The sequence below is a fragment of the Pogona vitticeps genome, chromosome 4 (genome assembly GCF_051106095.1).
Source record: "Pogona vitticeps strain Pit_001003342236 chromosome 4, PviZW2.1, whole genome shotgun sequence".
NCBI lineage: Eukaryota > Metazoa > Chordata > Lepidosauria > Squamata > Agamidae > Pogona > Pogona vitticeps.
In genome coordinates this window covers 39,914,081-39,939,093 of record NC_135786.1, presented here as the reverse complement: position 1 = coordinate 39,939,093, position 25,013 = coordinate 39,914,081, and the positions used below count along the sequence as shown (strand labels likewise).

The 25,013-nt window shown below is 40.8% G+C and overlaps 1 protein-coding gene and 1 long non-coding RNA gene across 4 annotated transcripts in view; one reads left to right on the top strand and one right to left on the bottom strand.

Moving 5' to 3' along the window:
* The window catches only part of LOC110072318 (bile acid receptor), a 39,045-nt gene extending 14,249 nt beyond the window's left edge, over window positions 1-24,796 (top strand). Inside the window, exons 2-12 of one of the 3 annotated variants that reach the window (XM_020780535.3) lie at window positions 11,581-11,687; window positions 11,890-12,017; window positions 13,377-13,739; window positions 14,437-14,577; window positions 17,072-17,199; window positions 17,281-17,385; window positions 17,491-17,590; window positions 18,359-18,487; window positions 18,997-19,101; window positions 20,857-20,970; window positions 23,004-24,796. In XM_020780535.3, the coding sequence (XP_020636194.2) occupies window positions 11,927-12,017; window positions 13,377-13,739; window positions 14,437-14,577; window positions 17,072-17,199; window positions 17,281-17,385; window positions 17,491-17,590; window positions 18,359-18,487; window positions 18,997-19,101; window positions 20,857-20,970; window positions 23,004-23,242 (1,515 nt within the window). In that variant the 5' untranslated portion in view covers window positions 11,581-11,687; window positions 11,890-11,926 and the 3' untranslated portion in view covers window positions 23,243-24,796. The remainder of the gene's footprint in view (window positions 1-11,580; window positions 11,688-11,889; window positions 12,018-13,376; window positions 13,740-14,436; window positions 14,578-17,071; window positions 17,200-17,280; window positions 17,386-17,490; window positions 17,591-18,358; window positions 18,488-18,996; window positions 19,102-20,856; window positions 20,971-23,003) is intronic. The other 2 variants (XM_020780534.3, XM_020780538.3) reach the window with 2 other exon arrangements.
* On the bottom strand, window positions 19,732-20,860 carry LOC144589168 (uncharacterized). The gene is made up of 2 exons (XR_013545107.1): window positions 19,888-20,860; window positions 19,732-19,829 (listed from the first exon to the last, which is right to left on the bottom strand). It is a non-coding gene; the product is annotated as an uncharacterized LOC144589168 (long non-coding RNA).
* Window positions 24,797-25,013: the final 217 nt, after the last annotated feature.

Below are 25,013 nucleotides of genomic sequence, written 5' to 3'. Positions count from 1 at the left end.
CTACACTGATATTTAATGGATAGTTAGGTTATTGATTAAAACTTGCATCTTTTATATAGTACGAGTCAAAGTTTTTATAATTTTGATTGATTGTGCTTGGTGTTTTTTAATAATAATAATAATAATAATAATAATAATAATAATAATAGTAGTAGTAGTAGTAGTAGTAGTGGTAGTAACAGCAGCAGCAGCAGCAGCAGCAGTAGTAGTAATAATAATAATAATAATAATAATAATAATAATAATAATAATAATAATAATAATAATAATAATAATTATTATTATTATTATTATTATTATTATTATTATTATTATTATTATTATTATTATTATTATTATTATTATTATTATTATTATTATTATTATTATTTTAATGAGCAATTTAATTGTTCTATAATTAAAACTTTAAACAACTGCTAATATCTGCTAATTTGTATCCTGAACTTCAGAAATCAGTGATTTTGCAAACATGTAATCTAACTTACAATTTTTAAAGACTTTACTCCTAATGTTTAGGTTTCAGTCTGCCCCCATGTTAATCGGAATTCAAGACCCTTATGAATTCCCCCAACAGAAATGGACAGAGACACGAAGGCTACAAAGTGGAGGCTCTTTATTATTCGCTTGCTGCAGAAAGCGGAGAGAAAACAAGCCAAGCCATGCAAGGCGTTGGTTTCTCTGAGGAACGAAGGAAGAGTACACATTATATAGGCTGTCCGTCCGGGCGGTCCGTTACGGCTCACAAACTTACTACAATTTCATTAAGTTACAAAAACATTCTATTTCTACTGCGCAGCCTCGCTTTTACGGAGTTTGCACTTCCTTTTTACCCTGTCAGCTATATCTTATCGGCCCAGGTTACTCAGGAATTTAATTATAACACACACACTCCTTAGCGAAGGAGTTAAATTCTCATCACTCAGCTTCTGGAAATTAATTTACAAGCTATGCACCAATAGCCCTTTACTCCCTTTTTCCTTTAGTGAAGAAGTCAAACTCTCAGCAATTTTCTACTCACAATTCCCCCTTTTTCTTTTCTTACTAATTTTGACTTATTCACCTGACTCTCCCTCCTGGATGGGGAGTATCTTGTATTGTACTTCCGGGGCTCTAATCACCATCATTGGCACAGATTTAGGCATAGCTGCCTGCACCGCAGAGTTTATCATATTGCGGACTAGAGGAATGAGACAAGGTAGGAGCATCATGCCAAGCAGTATCATGCAGAGAAAGAATAAGGCTTGTTTCCAGTTGTTAAAGATCCCCCCCAGCCAGCCTGTTGAATCTAACATCCCAGTCCAAGTTTGGACTGGTACATGGGCTAGTTCTCTCATTCGGCCAGTAATCTCTGCAATCACCTCTTGAGTATCTCCTATCTCAAGGCAACAGTTGGTAAGATTGAACTTTCCACAAACCCCGCCGTCTGTCGCCAGAAGGTAGTCGAGTGCCAGTCGATTTTGATAAATAGCATTTTTAATCTTTGTGTTTTGTTTGGCTAACACCTCCAGAGCCAATTCATTCTCTCGAGTGAGGAGTTCTACCACGGCTTGCAGTCTAATGAGCCTATTTAGTAAATAAATAGGGGTCCTATATCCATAGGAACCATCCTGGGCCCAGGATGCTGGGTCATAATATGCTATGATTCTTTCAGGCGGCCATTCATCATCTTTCCATGAGCCTATTTTCAACTCTCTCTTCTTCCTTTGGTTTTGAGCAGGTTGTCCTAGTCTCATTCCCCTGGACAAGGGAATCATGAAAAATGAGGGTCGCAGATGTCCCAAGTAACAAGTCCCTGTCCAATCTGTCCTCAAATGAGAGTAGGCCATGGTCCCACAAACCCAATACAAACCAGCAGGTGCAACCCCGCCATCTACAACTGTACCATTGTGCCAAATGATCCTTGCCACCTCAGTTAAATTTTCCCAGGGGTTCCTTAAATCAAACCCCAGAGTAGAGTTTCCCCATGTACTAACCTTACTCCCATTAAATACTTTGATGAATTTACAAGTAGAATCCCCGAGAAACGAAGGGTATTCTATATCTTGTTCTGTTCGTTGAACACAGCTTTCTCCTATCAACTCACTTGCTAACTCCCATCTAGAGGATACTTTATGAGTTGGATATGTTGATGTGTTATAGGGGGCTGTCTGATTCCATCCTATGACCTCCCAAGGCCATTGGTCCCCTGTCAGAGTCCCCCCACAGATGTAACAATTAGAGACGTTCATGGTAGTGGCTACTGTCTGGGCCAACTCTACGAACAAATTTATTGTTTTTGTGGTGACGGATTGTTCCCAGGGGTCAGATTCCAACTCTTTCCAAAATGTCTTATAAGTTCTCATATCCTCTCCTACTATGCCTTCTTTGACTTGTTTTAATACAAAATATCCCCCTGGGTCCTTTCCTTTCCCATTGATCCGCAATCCAAAAACTTTAGACCATAGATCCTTTGTATCCCATTCCTTTGGTTTCAATATGGTGAAGTTAACCGGATTACACTCCCCTCGTTTACAAGAATTCGACCCTTTCCCGCTTTTAAGTACAGCTGAGGGGTCAAACTTTCCAGGCCAAGTAGCCCACACTACACATGACCAATGGGACAAGTAATATTGTTCCTTGTTACAACTCCAAGCCCTTACCCTCTGTTGTGGGATTCCATACCCAATGTACTTATCATTCTTTTGGTAGGTTCTTTCCCAGCCCAGGTTCCCACAATTTCCCCAATAATCATAGGACAACAGTTTGCAGGCATCAAATGTTAGAGAAACCGGGCCATTAGACTTGCGCATTTGCCTGTCAATGATGCTTCCATATCCTGATTTCCCTGCCCTCATCTCTATCCATATCCTTTCTGGCTCTTTTGTGGGGTCATAGCAAATAGGAGGTTTGTCCTTTTCGTAGCACACCTTGTAATTTATATTGTTGAAGCTGCACTCTTTGATATTCCCGAGACACTGGTAGGCTGATTTATACTCAAGAGTCTGTGTCTCCTTCCTTCCTTGTCGGGTTTGTGTGATGCACGGGCAGGTAGTTCCGCTAACCTGGGTAATAACACCTAACAATGTGATTATGATGGGGATTAGTTTACCCTTTCCCTTGGTTCTCCCGACCAGTCTTCCAATGATACCTCTCCATGACACTAGGGGCACGGTTTTCACTGGTACAGAGGATTCCAATCCTCTTCGGCTGGATCGGGCTCGGGTGGACAGCAAGGGCTTACCTTCCGACACTTCCAGCACGTCTCGTGGTGCACCGAAGATGCGTTGCGGATCCATCCTCTGGGGATGGTCACTGCTCCTGCAGGTTCTGTTTGGCACGGTTTCCACCAATAACTCGCTGCCTTGGCGTCTACAGCCCACAAGCTCTCCACCCACAGTCCAGTTTGGTATCCCGTATACAGTATGTACCACCTAGTGTCAGGGTCCTCGTCAAATTTGCTAAGTCGGGCACACCAGTTGAAAGGGCAAAAATGACAGTGTAGTAGACAAAGGGGTTCAAATGGGTCTAGTCCAAGCAGGGGATCTCTCAAGTTTCTTATATTGTTCCCACTGTTTAGGGTGCCACCAGGGTAGAAAGGATTAGGGTTTTCAAAGTATTCTTCGGGGTCCTCACTATCTGAGTCGAATTCACTATTGCTTCTACCACGGTGGGAATCAGTTTCTTCCCCTTCCTCTAATTCAGGTTCCAAATACTCAGGGGCTCGTTTTGTGGTTAATGGGCAGCCTCTGCAAAATTTAGTGTGCCACCAGCGGGGGTCCCACAAGCTCTCTACCTCCTTGTGAACAAACCCCTTTACAGTTCCTTCAGGTCCTGTTTCTACCAGCACAGCCTCGTTCTTGATAGAAAATCCCGAAAACACAACCCAATCTATATTAGTGTCAACATCTAAATCCACATCCCACTTATCCACGTCCCTGCTTAATGATCTACGTGTCAGCTGGATCTCAAAGAAAGGACATGGTTTGTCACAGATTATTCTCAAAGACATAATAGTTTACACTTTTCTTTTTAACACCAATTTTAGTCTCTCTCCCGATGACACAGCTTCCCACTGTCCTTCGGGATTTGCAGAGTGTTTTGCCCTAGTGTGGTGCGTCCAACCAGCTTCCTCAGTTCGGATGGCAGTCTCTGTTGTCAACAGTATCTGATATGGTCCAGACCACTTGGGAGTTAACGGTTCAGTTTTCCATGCTTTAATGTAGGCCCAGTCACCGGGTTGGAATGAATGCACCGGGGTCTCCAAGGGTGTCCTTTGGGTAGAAATGCCTTTCTCTCTGTTGGTTGATAAAATGGAGAATAGTGCCAGCAAGTGTTTTCTAATAAAAGCATCTTTGAACATATCCAAATTAGGGTCTATTCTCCTAGGACTTACATCCCATATGCTCATCCCATACAAACTCTCGAAGGGAGATAACCCAGTTACTTGGCTAGGCTTAGTTCTGAGAGAATACAAGGCCAGAGGCAACACCTTCGTCCAGGGCAACTGAGTTTGCTGCATTAGCTTTATAACCTGATTCTTTAGACTTTGATTCATTCTTTCCGTTTTTCCTGAACTTTGCGGGTGCCAGGGGGTATGTAGTTTCCACTTAATCCCCAATGTCTCCATCACCTGTTGCAGTACCTTTTGGGTGAAGTGGGACCCCCTATCACTATCTATGGACCCTATAATCCCATATCTAGGGATAATTTGTTCCAATATTAACTTGCAGACAACATTTGCCGTTGCTCTGGAAGTAGGGTATGCCTCTACCCATCCTGTAAGTTGGTCCGTAATGACCAAACAGTGTTTCAAGGTTCCCATTCTTGGCATGTCGATAAAATCACACTGAATGCTTTCGAATGGGTGAACTGCCAAAGGTTTCCCCCCCCACTCGCTCTTTCTTGGGTTATTCTTGTTAACTCGTTGACATGGAATGCAGTGTGCTAGGATGGTGTTTGCGTGAGACCAGACTTTCTTCCCCACATATCGCTGTAAGAATGCACTAGTCATGGCTTTAGTTCCCCAATGCCCCCCCTCATGTAGGGCTTTCAATACTTCTCTTACAACCCCTTCGGGGAGCCACTGTCTGCCATCCTTCAAGGTTAACACTCCGTTTTTCATCACTGCTCCTTGCTGCTCCGCTAGTTCCAACTCCTTCTGGTTGTATCTATAAGGGGGTGCCGGTTCTTGCCCCAGCGGAATTAGTGCTGCCTGTAAAGCTGCTTGCAGTTCTTTATCGGCTGCCTTTTTCGCCAGTTCATCTGCCAACCTATTCCCTACTGCTTCAGGGCTGTTTCCCTTCTGATGGCCCGCCACATGTATTATGGCCACCTGGGCGGGAAGACTCAGAGCCTCTAAAGTTTCCGCTACAAGCTTATGATGGGCTAGGTTCTTCCCTTGTGAAGTTAACAATCCTCTTTCACACCACAGTTTTCCATATACATGTGCCACTCCACTAGCATATTTTGAATCCGTCCAAATATTTACCGTCTCATCTTTTGAAATCTCTAGGGCTCTTTTTACTGCATATAGCTCAGCTGTCTGTGCTGACATACCGGGAGGGAGGGGGCCCGATTCCACTTCCAACCCTCCGTCCTCCACTATTGCATACCCAGTTTTCCTTTTCCCATCCATCACCCTGGAGGACCCATCCGTATACAGGTTTCTACCTCCCTCAATAGGTTCTTCCTGTAAGTCTTCTCTGTACTTGGTTTGGAGGTCTGTAACTGCCACGCAGTCATGTTCTCCTTTGAATTCCAAACAAACTTTTTCTGAAAGGCCCTCGGCCGGACTGCAATGATCGGTGGTGGTCAACAGTAGATCTGGTTTTTCTAACAAAATAGCTTCTATCTGCATAAGTCTACTGTCGGTCATCCACCGCCTTGCTGTATGAGTCAAGATTGTCCTCAGCTGGTGTGGTGAATGGAGTATGATTACCTCAAAGGGGTATAATTTGCGCACCACCTTTACCATTGAGGCGGCAGCAGCACAGGCTTGCAAGCAAGCTGGCCACCCCAGGACCACCGGGTCCAGATGTTTAGAAAAGTACCCAATCGCTTGGTATCTCCCAGCCTTCTTTTGGGCCAATACCCCCTTCGCCACACCACTTCCTATGGTGACAAACAGGTGACTCGGCTTCTTGGGATCTGATAGACCTAGTGCTGGGGCCGAGGCCAAAATTCTCTTCAGTTTTTCCAATAGCTGATAATCAGGCCTTTCTAGGACCAACACCTCCGGTTGATCCCCTGTTAATTTCTTCAAGAATGGTTGAACTAACTCTGAAAATCCCTCTATCCATTGTCTACAGAAATTTAGTGTCCCCAATAGGCTTCGCAGTTGTCTCTTGGTTTTGGGCATCTCCAGGGCTTGGATGCCTTCAATTCTCTTGGGGTTAATGTATTTCTTCCCTCCTTTCAATATTAATCCCAGATACTTTACTTCTGCCTCACAAAACTGAAGTTTCTCCTTTGACACTCTAAGGCCTTGTTGCCCTAGGAAATTGAGCAAACCAACGCTAGCTTTCCTTACCAACTTTCCTTCTGATGTGCTCAATAACAGATCATCCACATATTGGGTAAGCAACACTCCAGGAGGTGGTGCCCAGTTTTGGAGTATTTCTTCCAGGATTTCCCCAAAAATCGTTGGAGATTCTACATAACCTTGCGCGAGGACTCGCCACTGCCACCTCGTGAGTTTTCCTGTATCTGGGTGTGGCCATTGGAATGCAAATATCGGCCGGGATACTGGATCAACCGGCACACAAAAGAACGCTGATTTTAAATCAATTACGGTATACCAGGTGTGCGAATCAGGGATCTTTTTCAATATGGTATGTGGATCTGGGACAATGGGGGCCCTAGGGATAACCACTTTGTTCACTTCCCTCAAATCCTGCACCATTCTCCAAGTCCCGTTTGGTTTTCTTACTGGCAGGATGGGGGTGCAATAAGGGGAATCACTGGGTTCTATTAGACCGTCATCCAATAACTCTTTCACTACTGGCCTAAGACCTTCCTCAGCTTCGGGCCGGATGGGATACTGAGGACGATACACGGGCACTTCGGTTTTTAAATTCATTTTCACGGGGGTGACTTTCATCAACCCTGGATTACCTGGCTTGGCCCACACTATTGAATTTACTTCTCGTTCATCTGCCTCCCGGAGAGCTGCTAGGGTAACCTTACACACTTGGTCCTTTAAAGTGATCACTAGGCCCATTTTTCCCATTAAGTCCCGTCCTAACAAATTTATTCCTGACTCGGGGGTCCACAAAAAATCATGCATCAGTTGTCCAGATTCGCCTGGCTTCTCAACTGATAGGGGCTTAAGTATGGGCACCTGAGCGGCACAATTTTCTACACCTATAATGCTAATAAAGGCCCCAGAGAGGGGGCACGGCCCGGTCCAAGCCGGACATGCAAGACTCGAGCGAGTTGCCCCTGAATCTACAAGAAAATGTACTTCGTGTGGAGGGGTGCCCACTTTTAGGGTTAACATGGGCTCGGAAAAAGTGGGTCTTTCTACCAGACAGCCCTGACCTCCCTATTCGCTATCCTCATAACATGCTGCCATGCGTACAAGTTCCTCAGTTTCCTTCCCTTTCCTCTGTGGGCATTCTCTCTTCCAGTGGCCGGACTGGCCACAGGCCGCGCAGACATCCCGGGGCAGGGGTCTCCTCTGCCCCTGTTGGCTTGCCCCTCTTCCCTTAGCTCCCCAGTTTGCCTGCCTGTCTCCCTGATTTCCATATCCTCCTCTTCCTCTAGCCCTACTGCCTCTCCAGCCACCTTGTCCTTGTCCAGACCATGGTGGTCTGGAGGAACTCCTTCCCTGTTCCTTCTGGGTCAACACTTGGTTGACCGTTTGGACCATCAATTTCACCTTCTTTTTCTCTTTCTCATCCTCTCGCCTCAGCACCACTCTCTGAGCTTCCGTCAATAGTTCCCCTATGGGCTTTACCAGCATACCATCAAACTTTTGTAGCTTTATTTTAATGTCAGGGCAACTTCCAGCTACAAACTGGAGCTTTAAGATTTGTTCATTGTTGGGTTGGTCTGGGTCTAGCCCGGTATATTGTCGCATGTTTTTCCGTAACCTTTCCAAATATTCTACAGGGCTCTCATCTTTGCCCTGAGGCTGCCCAAATGCTTTGGTGACGCTTATATTTTTAGGAACTATATTCTCAAATGCCAATAGCATATATTTCCTAAATTCGTCACATTTTTCCCTTCCTTCTAGCGTCTGGATATTCCAATCCGCGGGGGTCCGCTCAGGGAACGCGGCTGTCGCTTCAGCGTCTGTCCGCTGCCCATTTCCGTCCTTCCACAGTTGCCGAGCTTTGATCAAAGCTTGGTTGGTATATGTTACCCCGGCCAATTGTTGGCAAATATGCAAGAATTCCGACGGGGTATAAACGGACGGCCCTAAGGCATCTCCCATTCCTTGAACAAATCCCAAGGGGTCCTCACTCAATTGGGGTAGCTGTTGTTTAATTATTCTTAGGTCAGTGCTAGTCAGGGGAACCTCCACGTAGCCAATTCCGTCCCCCATAGGGACCTGTCGGAGGGGTAACATTTTAGTAGCACCCCCTCCCCCTTCAGCTTCAGGATTTTTCTTTTGAGTGCTAGCCGATCCCCACCTTTCCTGATCTTTTAGTAATTCTCTTAGCTCTTTATTCGGCCTATCTATCCTATCTTCTACCCCTTTGAAAGAGGGCGCAAGTACCCTTGAGGGGCTTGGGTAAGCGACTGTACTGGCCTCGGATAGTCGTTCTTCTTCATCGCCTAACCCTCTCTCTCCACCCTCCCGTCGTTCACCAACCGTCCCATCATCCCGATCCTCGTATCTTGGAGGGGGATCTAAAGGACCTTGGGCTGGCGCTAAGGGTGGGGCGGTCGGTGGAGGCTGACTCAAAAACTCAAGGGGGTTGAACTTCGACATCTCGCTGCCCTGAAGCTTTTCTTCTTCTAGTGTTCTTCTTACGGCCAATCGAACCCCACCACAAGTTTTAATGACAAACCACATCCACGAATCCACATACGCGGAACGCGGGGGATGTTTTACATACTCATCATCCACTCTTTTAATATCTTCAAACATGCATGACCCGAATTTTGGCCACCTCGGGTCGATGTCAAGCTGGGGCCAAATCTCTGTGCACATTCTAACCATCTCACCCGGGGTTTGAAAATCTTGCACCTTTACCTGTTCCCAATGGAGGAGCAGTCTCGCCAACGGACTGTTCCCCGGGATTCCTAACTCATCTTTCCCTCGACAAGTCTGGGCGTCCCCAACGGAATCCCCCTTTTCCTTTTGGCCCCCACTGGACCGTTTCTTAGACGTCTGATTGCCCATCCCGCGGGAAAACAAAACACAAAGGGATCAGGGAGGTGTGTGAAAGGTAAGGGGTCCTTTCAACACAGACACAAAGAAGGTTTCAGACTTCAAACACGCAGCCTGACTCCGGGCGCCGGAACTTCCAACGGTCACCACGAAGAACTGCAGGCTCAGCCACTCATTCACAATCACTCTGACAACGCCCGCCCCAATAACCACAGTTCAATATTTCAATACTCACCACGATTACCCAGGCGCCGTCTCACCCGTCCTCCTCACGTTCGTGTCTCACTGTGAGTTCTTGAGACTGTGTAGCCGGGACGCCAGGCGGGAAACGGCCGTCGAAAACAAGACGGGGGCCCTCCGGTTCTCCGCAAGGCTGCCGCCGTTCTCCACAGCCTCAACGGACTTGAGCCCGACCCCAATAGGGGCTTCTATTATCCCACACTTCTGACACCAATCTGTTAATCGGAATTCAAGACCCTTATGAATTCCCCCAACAGAAATGGACAGAGACACGAAGGCTACAAAGTGGAGGCTCTTTATTATTCGCTTGCTGCAGAAAGCGGAGAGAAAACAAGCCAAGCCATGCAAGGCGTTGGTTTCTCTGAGGAACGAAGGAAGAGTACACATTATATAGGCTGTCCGTCCGGGCGGTCCGTTACGGCTCACAAACTTACTACAATTTCATTAAGTTACAAAAACATTCTATTTCTACTGCGCAGCCTCGCTTTTACGGAGTTTGCACTTCCTTTTTACCCTGTCAGCTATATCTTATCGGCCCAGGTTACTCAGGAATTTAATTATAACACACACACTCCTTAGCGAAGGAGTTAAATTCTCATCACTCAGCTTCTGGAAATTAATTTACAAGCTATGCACCAATAGCCCTTTACTCCCTTTTTCCTTTAGTGAAGAAGTCAAACTCTCAGCAATTTTCTACTCACACCCATGCACCAGCAATGTTGATAAGTAACAAGTGCAATACAGCAACAACCATCACAACAGAAGCAGTAACAAATTTCTAATCGTTGTGGGTTTTTCGGGCTCCTTGGCTGTGTTCTGAAGGTTGTTCTTCCTAACGTTTCACCAGTCTCTGTGGCCGGCATCTTCAAAAGAGCCCGAAAAACCCACAACAACCATTAGATCCCGGCCGTGAAAGCCTTTGCGAATACAGTTTTCTAATCATTTCCCCTCATCTTCCTTCTTCTATTTTTCCCAACTCTTCCTTTCTTCAGGATAGAACTTAGATAAGTTCCAAGTCTGTGGAAGAAAAAATTGAACCTGATTCTTCTTAAAGCCCCATTGTTGTTGTTGTTTAGTCAAGTTGTTTCCGACTCTTGGTGACCCCATGGACCAGAGCACGCCAGGCCCTCCTGCCTTCCACTGCCTCCCAGAGTTTGATCAAATTCATGTTGGTAGCTTTGATGACACTGTCATTGTCCTCTGTCGTCCACTTTTCCTCTTGCCGTCACACTTTCCCAACATCAGGGTCTTTTCCAGGGAGTCTTCTCTTCTCATGAGATGGCAAAAGTACTGGAGCCTCCTTCAGGATCTGTCCTTCGAGTGAACAATCAGGGTTGATATCCTTTAGAATGGATAGGTTTGTTCTCTTTGCAGTCCAGGGGACTCTTGAGAGTCTCCTCCAGGACCTCCTAAAGCCCCACAAGATACATAATATTAGTGCTTGGAAAAGTTTGGTTTTTTTAGATTTCATCTCCCATAATATTCCAGGCAGCATGGGATCTGTAATCCAAAAACGCAAGCTTTCCATAATACTATAGTGTGAATTTTCTTTCCACAAAAACCAAAGTCCATATTATTATTATATTAGCAGCTTTTATCCTGGTTTGTATGACTGCTTAGTGTTGTTGAACATCCCTATTCATTTCTATATCTTCCTTGCTTTTTATGCAGTGTTTGCAGCCAGCTCTGCAAACATTTTTTGCAAACCAGCTGAAGCCAGACTTTCCGACAATTGCAACATTTACCCATTAAGGGGGAGAGGATGACCCTTTAATTTCTAAATCTATAATATCCTGTCAAACTCTGGATGTCTTCACTCAATCAAACAGAAGAGCTTGTTTCTTACAAAGCAGTCAGCAAAAACAGTGATCTTTTGCCCTATATCCCTAATTCTTTAAGAACTAGAGACTGTGTTTTTTTTAAAAAAATGGAATCCTAGCTAGCTAATTGTCCAAGTGGGCACATGTCTAAAATTCTGATAAAATATGATCAGCCAAGTAATATGGTAACCCTGTCTTTAGAGACCATTAGGATCCAGGCTAATTACTGGTATGGAAACAGCATATTTGAAGAAAAGTATATGGGAAGATAGATTCCATCATTAATATAACAGAAGATGAATGGAAAGGTAGGTCAATAAATCAAATCCTTGGTACTTCCATTATTGCCATACTACACAATTTTGTAACCTTAATGTAATTTCTATTTAGGTGTGTTTTTGTTGAAATCTGTGTGGTCCTCTGTTTTCCCTTAATTTGCTTCAAGTAGCTCTTTGGTTTTTGCAAGAAAAGTTGATTTTAAAAAAAACTAGCAGTATTTCTTTTCCTCAGGTTTTCTCATTAAAAAGCACAGAACACCTCAAAGTGAATGAAGCAGTGGCAGCTGGACCACGGCATGGCAAACACTTTTGTGACAGTACCAGATGGGTACTGCCTTGGTGACCAAATCCAATATTATGGTGAGTTGAGCAAAGAGAAAACATGTAGAGAATCAAACATATTCGTGTATGTATGTGAGAACCTCTGGTGGGCAGAGACAGGACTGCAGCATGCATTCACTTTCCTTCCAAACAGTGTGCTTAAGGTGATTTTTGGGGGCAATTTAATTTTGTTTAAATTGTGCTGCATTATTTCTTAAGCATGCTGTATATCTTCAACACCACTGCAATAACTAAAAATGTCACAGCAATATACTTTCAGAACGTTTTGCAAAAGTGATCCTTACATGGCTTTAAAGCACAACCATGTGCATGTCTATTTAGAAGTAAGCCCTGTTGAATCCAGTGGGTCTTACTCCAAAGTAAACATGCACAGGGTTGCAATATAAAATTGCAGCCCAAAACACTGAGGTTAACACTGTCCTTTTATCTCCCCCATTTGCCAGCATACAAATTCATTTTTCTTAAAAAACAAATTTAGCAAGTGACAATACTCACTAACCATCTGAATCAGTGTTATGCTAGATTAAAACTATAGTGCTATACAGTACTAGGGGGGAATATTTTTTAAAATACATTTTACAAATTGCATTGCAGTTGTAGTTATTATACATGCAGGCAAAAGTTACACAAAAAGAGTAGGGCTCCCTCCTTACGAAGCCCCATTCTGTGCATCATCTGAAAATACCAAACAATTGCCCCAAATGATCATTATAAACATTCAGACAAGACAAAAACAAGAGAAAAATCATGCAAGCAGAAGCGCTACAAAAACAACACAGTAACACAAGCCCTACCATAAGAACAAAATATATTGCACACTCATGCCAAAAAGTCAAATCTGTCCATGCTTAGTACTAACATTGTGTAGCTGACAGAATAAATATGTAAAAGAAGAGGCAGGAACACAGCAGGAACCTTGGCGTCATTTTGTGCCAGCATAATGACTGTGAGTCTGGACTGAAACGGGTTTGAATCTGCGTAACTTCCTGCTTCTTCCCCTTCTTTGCCTCTTATGTCAGCTGATCTCAGCCAGCACATCACTTAGGCAGATCCAGTTGTTCTGGCAGATCGGAGATGGGTCATCACAGAAAATTTCTGCCCATTCCAAACTCATTACAACTGGCACACCTTTGGATTACACTACTTATCTCCTTGCTTCCTTCTTCCTTCTTCAATCTGTACTACATTATGTGTTTTTGGAATGTAAACTTGTCTTTTCTTTACTGATTTATGTAAAAAGAGTTGGGAATATTTTTTTACTGGAGAGCAGGGTTGACAAAACAGCTTTAAATAAATGTTAGGAATAATGTAGCATTAAGAAAAGTCAAGTCATAAATCATATTGTTTTGTGTGATTTTCCCCTCCTTAATAATCTAGATGTTTTGCCAGAACACATTGGTTATCCACTGCAAGACTTCGACTGCCAGCCTGGTTCTTACTGTCAGTATTCACCAATTCAGTTTCCTCCGGTATTACAAGCACCGTCTCCTCAGTCTCATTATGGTACATACAACTTGGACTCTCAATACAGTGATGGGCAATACATTATCAGCAATTGTGAACTTAGTAAACCCAGCTGCATGGGTGCTCATAATGATGGAGGAGGATATCCTGGACAGAAACGACCCAGACTTAGTCATTCTGCCTCACGAATAAAGGGACAGGAAGAGCTCTGTGTGGTTTGTGGGGACAAGGCTTCAGGATACCACTATAATGCACTCACCTGTGAAGGCTGCAAAGGTAATGGGAAAAGAATTTTGTGATAAAAATGCTCCTATTAGAAAGGAAATCCCCTACTGGTTATTTGAAACCAGGGAGACAAACCAATAGAAACTAGTGATTAAGGTTGTAATATGGAAAAGAGGACAAGGCTTGTTCACCTGTTATAAGCAATCACACAAGCTAATACACACAAGTAATTTTGCAGAAGAGGAAATTTCAACAGGTATAGTTTGCCATGCAAGGAGTTCTGCTTTCTTTTTCCATATGACCACCCTAACCAAAATGGAGATAGTAAGTCTGCATGCTCTCTGTGTACAAACATGCTGTTCTGTCCTCTCCCCAGCGAAGTTCAGACTAAGATTCTCATCTGTGTACAGATCCTAAAGGGGTGGGAACAGTACAATTGGAAAGAGGCTAGGCTGTCTACAATCTGTTGAATTCAGCTGTTCTCTCAGTGGAAATATTTTCTAAAAACCCTAGCTAACAGTCCAGTTATTCAGAAATAAATCTTATTAAGTTTTGAGGGATCTAGTTCTAGATAAGTGGATAGAGTGGTGTGTCTGAAAGTCTGTCTTATTTGTTTAAGTACCTTCGCAATGCTGTGTCATATATGTGTAAATAACTCTTGACAGTCAAAACACATCACTCTGCTAATAAAAGCCATGTAGTTTTCCATTGTTTTTATTCTCATTACTTCAAATTGTGTTATCACTAGGATTTTTTCGGCGTAGTATCACCAAAAATGCAATCTACAGATGCAAGAATGGCGGCCACTGTGAAATGGATATGTATATGAGGAGGAAATGTCAGGAGTGTCGCCTAAAGAAGTGCAAAGCTGTGGGAATGTTGGCTGAATGTGAGTGTCCTACTTACAATATTTTGGTTTCACAAATGCTGCTCAGCTAAGCAAAACTCTTCAAGACACCTTAATGGTATTCCCTTCCAAAACAAATTGTAACCGAGAGCACATTCAGATGATTATATATGCACCTTTCCATAAGACGCACCAATTTTTTAGGAGAAGAAAACAGGAAAATATAATCTGTTTTCTTCGCTCCATAAGACGCACAGACTTTCCACCCCCCTGTTTTGTGGGAAAAAAGTGCGTCTTATGGTGCAAAAAATACGGTAGCTTGCTATTTGGATTGTTTTTGGTGCTGTTTGGTTTGGATCAAATTATGGCATCCTCATGTATGTTTTGACTTTTTAGATTTGCCCCACTCCTTTTTGGCACAGTGCTAGAGCTACAATTTTTGGCATGATTTGAAGCACTCTTAATTAGCCCATTTAGAAGCCCATGTGGATAGTTAGTTCACACCAAAATCAATAATCCAGGATCTAATTGTGGTTGAAGGTGTTGACGTGACAGGCAGAGACCTGGATTAGAGAAAGGAAGAGGAAAGGAAGCTTTTATTCTACTCCATCTACAGGTTATTTTGTGGTTTAGATCCTTCAGTCTTGAGAGACTATGGTATCGTGCTCTGTATGGAGGACTCGGAACAGTGTCATGAATTGTTTTAGCAAGGCCTGCCAAGACTTTGGACTAACAATCAGCCTGAAGAAAACACATGTCTTGGGCCCGGGCGTGGACTCACCTCCCTCTATTACCATCTCCACCTTGGCTCAACGATCTCTGACACTATCTCCCTAGATGTCGAGCTGGATAAACACATTGGCAAAGCAGCTACCATGTTCTCAAGACTCACAAAGAGAGTATGGCTCAATAAGAAGCTGATGGCATACACCAAGATCCAGGTCTACAGAGCCTGTGTCCTGAGTACACTCCTGTACTGCAGTGAGTCCTGGACCCTTTGTGCATGGCAGGAGAGGAAGCTGAACACGTTCCATATGCGTTGTCTCCGATGGATTTTTGGTATCACCTGGCAGGACAAAATTCCAAATAGAGTAGTCCTAAAATGAGCTGGAATTTTTAGCATGTATACATTACTGAAACAGCAACGTCTACATTGGCTTGGGCATGTTCTGAGAATGGCTGATGGTCGGATTCTAAAAGATCTTCTGTATGGAGAATTAGTGCAGGGAAAGCGCCCCAGAGGGAGACCACAGCTGTGATACAAGGATATCTGCAAGCGGGATCTGAAGGCCTTGGAAATAGACCTCAACAGAAGGGAAACCCTGACATCTGAGTGTTCAGCCTGGAGGCAGGTGGTGCATCACGGCCCTGTCCCAATTTGAAGAGAGGCTGAAGCAAAGAGGCTGTCATGAAAGCAGCAAAATCAGGGAGCTGGAGCTGTGGTATAGCAAGCTGGAGGTAGAGCATGGGAAGGTGAAATCTGTAAAACTCACTAACCAGGTGCTCCAACCAGCAGCTTGCTACACTGAAGTTCAATGGTTGGTATAATACAGTAATTCTATTTGTATAGCGTCCAGCCCACTGACAGATTGTCTTCCATTCTTAGCTAGCCAGGACTAACTCACATTTAGATTGGACTACTCACAGATTATTATTCTGTGGGACTTCAGATATATAAAGAATTGCACCCTAATGTCAATCAGAAACTAACAGCTAGAGGTAACTAGAAAGTTGTTATGTACCATCAAGTCCTTTTTGACTTATGACAACCTTATGGCTGAATCGCCTCTTGTCATTGCCAGCCCTGCTATCTTTTATGAAGTTAATCCATCTCAGGTATTCTTTTTCTATCTCCTTCAAGCATGATTGTCTTTCCAGTGACACCAAATACATCACAGAGTTGTGACCTCAGATAATACCACCCACAGCTCTATTTTGGTGGTCAAGACGTCCAGAAGTTGTGCACATTGATCTCTGAACCTTGGAGGGCACATGAACTTACCCTGACACCTTTTTTTTTTAACTGCAGAAGTTGCCTTTTCCACTCTGTAGGGGCCAACTTTAATAGAAATAAGAATGGGGAGAATCCCACCCCTTAAGCAATGATTTGTCCTTCCATTAAAGTCACTGCCAGACAGGAAAATCAGATAGTAGAAGGCAGTACACATGTGGAATGCCTTGATTTTGCAAACTTTATATGGTCTACAAAAAGAGATGCTTTAGTAATGTGGCTTGAATACGGTAGGAACTGTGAAGTGTAAACTGGCAACTGTGCAAGTAACATGGCCAATCTTGCCAGCTGCCTCTCATGTATTCAGATGTGTCAGGTTGCACAACTGGTCACTCAATTGGTTGTGTGCTCAGGCACATGATGGGCTGCTAGCAACAGTGAAAACTGTTGGAGTGTCTGTCCTTGTGTGTGTGTGTGTGGTGTGTGTGTGTGTGTGTGTGTGTGTGTGTGTGTGTGTGTGTGTTTATTTTGGCTACCGTTTTCCAATGTAGCTAACTGTTTTGTTCTGGCATAAATTTCTTAAAGGTCTGCTAACTGAAGTCCAATGTAAATCAAAGAGACTCAGAAAAAAGAGTAGCTTCCTCTGTAACATCAAGATGGAAGATGAGGGAGTGGACAGCAAGCATGTATCTTCTACAACCAAACCTTTAAAAGTAGGGCCATATTTCATATTTCAATAATTTATTTTCAGTATTAGTTATTTCCTTACAGTTATGCACATCTTTCTTTCAAAGGTCCTTGAGAGGGTGGAACTTACTCCTGGAGAGCATGAGCTTATTGACCATATCTTGGTTGCCCACCAAAACTGCACAATTCCCCTGGAAAAAGCAAGAAAGTTTGTATGTATTCATAAAATATAGTCCATGTTATCATGACATGTTTGATAAAAGCAGTACTGTGACTTTCTAATGGTATATATTGCTAATGCAAATATTTTAAATTAGCTACAGGAAACTGCCAATCCTGAAGAGAACTTTCTACATCTTTCAGAGACAGCTATGGTTCATACACAGACTCTAGTGGATTTTACAAAAAGACTCCCAGGTAACATGTTCCATAAGAATTTCCAAAGAAGCAGCCATGTAAGTTTTCCTCAATCTGTCACCAAACAGGAGGGGGGAAAAGTCAAATATTGTAGCACTTTAAAGAGTAGATTTTGTTTCAGTATGAGGTCTTATGAACTAAAATCAACTTCTTTGGACACAAATACAGTACATTCAAATATACTGAGATATATTTATTCCACGGTGATGTCCAGGTGAGTAAACAGTTAAGAGACAAGGCTTCATTAACATTAACTGTCAAACTGTTGATTAGCAGATCCTAGTTAAGGTGGCAATTAGGTAGACCTGGCTGTCACAGGAATGCTAAGAGTTGTTAATGCTACAGTATTTCAGCAATTCTGTTGATATATTTGGAGGGTTCTACTGAATTTTATATCTGCAATGAGTATTTTGTGTTCTGCTGCTGATACAATGCAGCATCTGCTGAATCCAATGGCTTCTTATTCAGCAGATATTAGTATAGGATTGTTCTCTTAACCTGTACATTGTAATTTATATGAGTACATCCAGTGTTGTACGTTTTAATTTTAATGCATTATTATGAAAAAAATCCTATCTGGAGTATCTGTACAGAATAAAGCTGTTATTATATATATATAAAATATTTTAGGAATATATTTAGGAATATATTTTATATTATATATAAAATATTTTAGGAATTATTTATTTCATAGAAGTTATTTGAGAAAAGTCAAATCTCATATATATGTGCACTGTCAATTTCTGTTATCTACTCATTTCTGTATAGGATTTGAAAGCTTAGCTGATGATGATCAGATTGCATTGTTAAAAGGCTCCACAATTGAAGCAATGTTTTTACGCTCAGCTCAAATATATAATGAACAAGGGATTGAATGCCAAACATCATTCAGGCAAAGTAAGTTTGGATATTACCGTTTCCCCAAAAATGTCCTAACCTGAAAATAAGACCTAGTATGATTTTTCAGGATGCTTGTAATATAAGCCTGACCCCAAAAATAAGCCCCAATTAAGTGAAACCCCATCTTCCACCTTTGTGCAGCAACCAGAAGAAGATGACATGACTGGATTTGAATAAATGTAGATTGTTGTACATGAAAAAAAATAAAACATCCTCTGAAAATAATCCCTAATGCGTTTTTGGAGCAAAAATTAATATAAAACCCGGTCTTATTTTTGGGCAAACACGGCAGTTAGTTTAACAATTGCATGCCATCTGATCAGTTTACTTTATATATGTGATGAGTTGTTGCCTACTATAAGACATTTCTTAACTATAATATATTCTTAGCATTAATAATACTCTGTCTCTTACCACTTTTTATCAAGTGATAACAATTTAAATTTATGTGACACCCCCCCCCCCCAATTGTATTAAGTTGTGGACTTTCATTTAATTTACTCTAGGTCATGTAAAGTTATCTGTCCATGCTATATGCAGCCAAGATAAAATTACTTACACCACAGAAGCATCTGGCAATGAAGAAAGTCCAACATCTACTAGTACAACAGGTAAAGAGTATTTCTAAAAGTATCTGTATATATTTCTAGTAAAGTGTTGAACTTTGCAGATATTTGCCAAAATCCTTCTGCTTAGTACAGCAAATTGTACTAAAGTAGGCCCATTGAATCAGTGGAGGTATAGTGATTCAATACCTCTAAGTTGTACTAAGTCTTACTCTAACTGCAAGTTGCTATGCTAAAGTAAGCAGCAAGATTTGGGTTACTAAATAGTTTTGGACATTTTAAAAAGTTCTAAATTTAAAAAGTGCTTAACTCATGAAAATATTGATAGTAAAGTATACATTTGTGTGGTATTACTCATTCAAGCAGAACACTACTTGGACTGAGTGAGAACCCTGATGATACCCTTCCAGGTATTCTAGCTTCATCTCTCTCCTGATTCACTTTCTTTGCTATGTATTTTTTGCATCCTTTTGTTAAGTGGTTCCTCTCTATTTCACACACTTCAATTTATGGCTGAAATCCAGTACCAAGCTGCAACTAGAATAGGTCCATGGAATTTACTGATGAGTCAGTTTACTAAATCCCTACTAATTCAAAGGGCTTACACTAGTTGCAACTTACTACTGGATTTCACACATAGTGTGTTCCATGATCTGCTGCTTTCTTTTCATTATCTTGTCTATTGTGATTTTTTATGCTATATTTCCTGTTAGCTATACAGTACTTATTTCTTTTCTGAAACACACATTACTATTTTGATGTTACTAAAACTCCTCGATTCAGAGCATGTTACCATAGTCTCTCGAGACTGAAGGATGCCTATGAAAACACAGACAGTTCCTTTTATTAGAGTAGCTGACCCTTCCTGAAGGTCTTTTCTTTTCTTTTCTTTTCTTTTCTTTCTTTCTTTCTTTTTCTTTCTTTCTTTCTTTCTTTCTTTCTTTCTTTCTTTCTTTCTTTCTTTCTTTCTTTCTTTCTTTCTCATCTTACTACTCTTCTTCATATAATTTTATTTTTAGTTCAATTACATTTGTTTACTTATACCTTTTAATATGTCCTTTGGTAATTTTTCCTCTTGATTCTCTCCCTCTCTTACATTTTAATTGCTTCCATCTTCCTTTCTTTCTCTTCTATCTGCCTTTCTCATACTGAATTTCAATTTTCATCCTGACTCTTTTGGTTTCTCCATGCAGAAATATTCTCCTATTCCTGCTTATAATTCAACTGTACAAACTTTGCATCTTACCTTGCTGACATGATACAGTATTAAACTTTACTTACACTTCTTCATCTTGTATTTTTTTAAATTAACCCTATTTCTATTCTTTTGCTATACAATCTCTTCTCTCAATCTGTTCTGTTCACTGATATACCCATGTTAAAATTCTTCCATTCTGTATGCAGCCTACTTTTCTTCACAAATTTATTTAAACTTTTTCCACGAACATATAAAAGTCTCTCCACCACCACATCTAGCCTTTTCTCTGTCCATGTCTTTTGGACAAAACTGTCTTATTCATTTCTCTGCTCCATGGTTTTCACTGGGATTGTTAACCTCCTGACATCCATGTAATTTTTTTTCTTTTAACGTTTAAACACCTCAGAAAATGTAACTCTGCCATTTTTTATTTGATCTTGCTTCAGTTACTGATACTGTATTCCCTTTCCTTTGAGCATCATTTTAGCATATCTAAGGTCTGTGTTTGTGTCCTATGTTAGTTTATGTAAAGGTGTTTGTTTTTAGCAATAAGTAACTATTGTTTTGTCTAGCTATCATCTGACATTTTTTGGATTTTGCAGGTATCACTGAAGAGTTTATCTCTGCTCTATTTTACTTCTACAGAAGCATGGGAGAACTTAATGTTACTGAGACAGAGTATGCTTTGCTTGTTGCAACTACTGTGTTTTTTTCAGGTATATTAAGCTCCAATATAAAATAGTGTTCAAATACTAAAAGTAAATGCTTTTAGATAAAAATTTCTCAATCAACTTTCTCTAGCTTTGTTTGGGCATTACAGAATACAGTGATTTGAACATACTTAGAGGGGAGCATCTTGCCCCTAACTACTGTATTGTTTTGAACATCACCACATCTGAAAAGGAGAGATGCCTGTCCCTCGGATTCTTATTCACAATGGAGAATTTTTCAGACTCAGTGACAGGAAGGAAGCTACAACTAAGGGAGCAAGCCTAGACATTCCATTCTAAGTGTGTTCAAACCACCAGATTCTGTAATATTTGAGCAGGAATAAAATGCATGTTAAATATTAGAGTGATGTTTAATTGCTGAAAGATCTATTTATTTATTTTACTTTCAGTAGATGTGTCAGTTGTGGGAACAATCTGATTTTGGATTCAGTTGCTGCAGCCTCACATGATGACTGAGTCTTGAACAAGCAAAGATATTTCTCCCTCTTGTTTTTAAAGGGAGGGAGATGTAAACCAATGTGAAAGCCTGGTGAAACTATCAGAACTTTCAGCCTGGCCAGTAAGGCCTAAGAGGGATTGAGACTGTTAGCAGAATGTAAAAATGTAGTGGTGATGAGTGGATTTGGACTATGAAATAGCAAAATCTCTGAAGAAGGAAAGCAGTCATACTCTGAGCTTAGCAAAATTTTAATTGTATTTTAATTGTATTTTAATTATTTAATCTTTACTGTATTGAATTTTGTTATAAGCCACCCAGAGACCTCTGGGTAGTGTAGGCGGCATATAAATTAAATAAATAAATAAATAAATAAATAAATAAATAAATAAATAAATAAATAAATAAATAAATAAATAAAATAAGAACATTGCTGCTTACTGTAGAAAATACATTTGTTGGGAGCCTGCTTATGTCAGACTGCTCACTGAACAGATGTAGTGCAAGTGACCTGATATTTTCAATGCTTGTCTAAGGAGGTATTCACTAATCCCTTGTGAGCTGGCACTCCAGAAACCTTATATAAAAGCAGTGCTTACACAAGTGGCATATCCTGCATGACTGGACCAGCAGGACTTTACATTCTGCCAGTGCCCAGGAGGATTCCAGTCACTGTGATCTGGTATTATGTGCCATCAACATCTGACTTATTGCAACTATATGAAATAGTGATCTCCAAAAGGCCCTATTGTCAATAGCCCTGCTGAGCTCTCATAAATACAAGGCTGTGGCATCCTTTATTTAGCTAATCTGCCTCTTATCTGGTCTTTTTCCCCTATTGCCTTCAACTTTTCCAGGTATTATTGTCTTTTTTTAGTGAGTCTTGTTTTCTCATAATGTGCCCGAAGAATAATAACCAACCAATATGACAGAGAAAGGAAAATTCTTAATTTTGCTACCTTGATAGAGATGTAGAAAACCATAAAATGGAATTTTTTCCCCAGAGAGCGGGCTCAAAAGTGGAGCAGATGAAAGAAATTAGTAATAATATGGTATAAAATGAGAACAGTTTCTCCTGCCACAGAAGACAGGATTACATTGTTTATAATTTCTAATACCAAAAATTTAGATTTTAAATATTTTACACATATGAAAGTTTATAGTGACCTGATATTATACACTAGATTATTTTATGACATCATGAACACCCTGAAAAATACATTTTTCATATTTATGATTTATTTAATAGGTTCAATGATCTGCATAGAAATAATTTATTAAATTTAAAATTACAACGGAATATAAAATTATATGAAACAAACTATTAAAATCAGTAGCTGAATGTAATAAAAATATTTTTGCGTATCTCCTTAAAAACATTAACAAGGACTGATACATATCTCTGTGGAAAGAGAGCATTAAAGTGGCAATTACTACAGAAAAGGCCCTGTCCATTGACTCACAAATCTAATGGCTCTTGAAGAAGATCCAAAGAGCTGACCTCAGAAGTTGATTACAAGGCTCAGACAGCTTTTAAGGATTCTGTACAAAATCATGTGTTTCTGCTTTTCATGTTTTTCAGATCGTCCACTCCTAAAAAACAAGCAACACGTGGAGAAACTCCAGGAACCCTTTTTAGGACTTCTCTACAAATATTCAAAAATCTATCATCCTGATGAACCACAACACTTTGCCCGTCTCATAGGACGACTCACCGAACTCAGAACCCTCAATCACAACCACTCAGAAGTACTAGTAACTTGGAGAACAAGAGATCCTAAGCTGCCTTCGTTATTTTGTGAAATCTGGGACTTGCACTAAACAGTTAATTAATTCGTTAAATTGTTATAGAGGCCTCTTTTTCTAAAATAGTAATTTCCAGTGCTTGTAGTTTTATTAAAATATTTGTTATATGGCTATGGATTATTTCAAAAATATTGTGCTGTGATTTGCTGAAAATATTTTTAAATCTAAAAACACAAACGTAATGTTTTATGTAGTTGAAAAGATATGAGAACATGTACAATTTACAGTATCTGCTTAACCTTATCGTCCCAGCTGGAAAAGTTATGTGGAATATAAATTTAATATGCTATAGATTTGGATCCATTCAGGTTTTTTCCATGTGCCATTATATATATTCAGATATTTGGTAAACATGGTATTATTTGTCCAGGAGGTTGTCAATCTGTGAAAACTCCTGGGGACTGGTATTTCATGTTGCTATGCTTCATAATTCAAAAGAACACATGCTGTTATCTGCTGATATCCCATATGAAGAAACATACCCAGGCTTAGATGGACCTCACACTTCCTACATTGGTAGGGAGTTGCATTAAATGACCCTTGTGGTCCTTTTGAACACTGTAATTCTAAGAATTATGAGAACATATCCTATCTCATTAACTTGAAGTGGAGCTATTGATTAAAGTGTTTCTCTTTTGCATATATGTATGGTCTCCTCATCATGTCATCAACATCACACTACATCCGAAAGTCGCATATTCACATGAAATTAAATACAGTACAAACATTTCTTGATGTTTTGTTTCTATGTATCCGCAAATGAGAAAACAAAATAATGAAATTATGGATTAAATAATTTAAACCCTTGTTTCCTATGAGAGTCAATATCATATTTCTGTTAGAATGGCTGTTCAAAGTAGGTATATCTTTTTTACTTCAGCTACAGATAAAATCTTAATAGTAAAGTCTTTAATCTTTTCTATTTACTTGAACTGAGAAAATGCACAAACATTCCCTGCTATTTCCACATTTCTCCTTTCAGTTATATCTTTCATCTACTATAAAAACATCAACATAAAATTTACTGGAGATAACCATTTTATTGTATTTGTTGTTAATTAATGTAGGTTTGATGGGACATGGTGGCGCGGTGGATTAAACTGCAAAGCCTCTGGGCTGCAAGGTTGAAAGATCAGCAGTTTGAATCCACATGGCGGAGTGAGCTCCTGTTGCTTGCCCCAGCTCCCGCCAACCTAGCAGGAGCTGGGACAAGCATGCAAAAATGTGAGTAAATAAATAGCATGCAAAAATGCATGCGAGTAAATAAAAAGCATGTAAAGATGCAAGTAGATAAAAAGGTACCACCTCGGTGGGAAGGTAATGGCATGTCTAGTCATGCAGGCCACATGACCATGGAAACTGTCTACGGACTAATGCTGGCTCTACGGCTTGGAAATGGGGATGAGCACTGCCCCCTAGAGTTGGACACGACTGGACATTTGTCAAGGGGAACCTTTGCCTTAATGTAGGTTTCCTCTATCCCTAAGCAAATAGTTGCAATTTAATTTTGCAGTTGTTCTCCTGCCTTTTGAAAGGCATTATTGGACAATTTTTCATGTTATGATTTGTCACAATATAATACAGTTCACGACTACCATCTGTTTTTGTACAAAGCGTCCATAATATAGTAAGGATGCACATCCACAAGTCAATTCTTTAGTAGCAATGTTAAAATGTCCACCAGTGGGACTTCAGTCACAAGCACAAGTAACATTTCCAGTAATTTTCTAGAAGACGTACACATAATTTTCATTCATTTAGTTCCAGTTGCTTTCTCAACTTTATC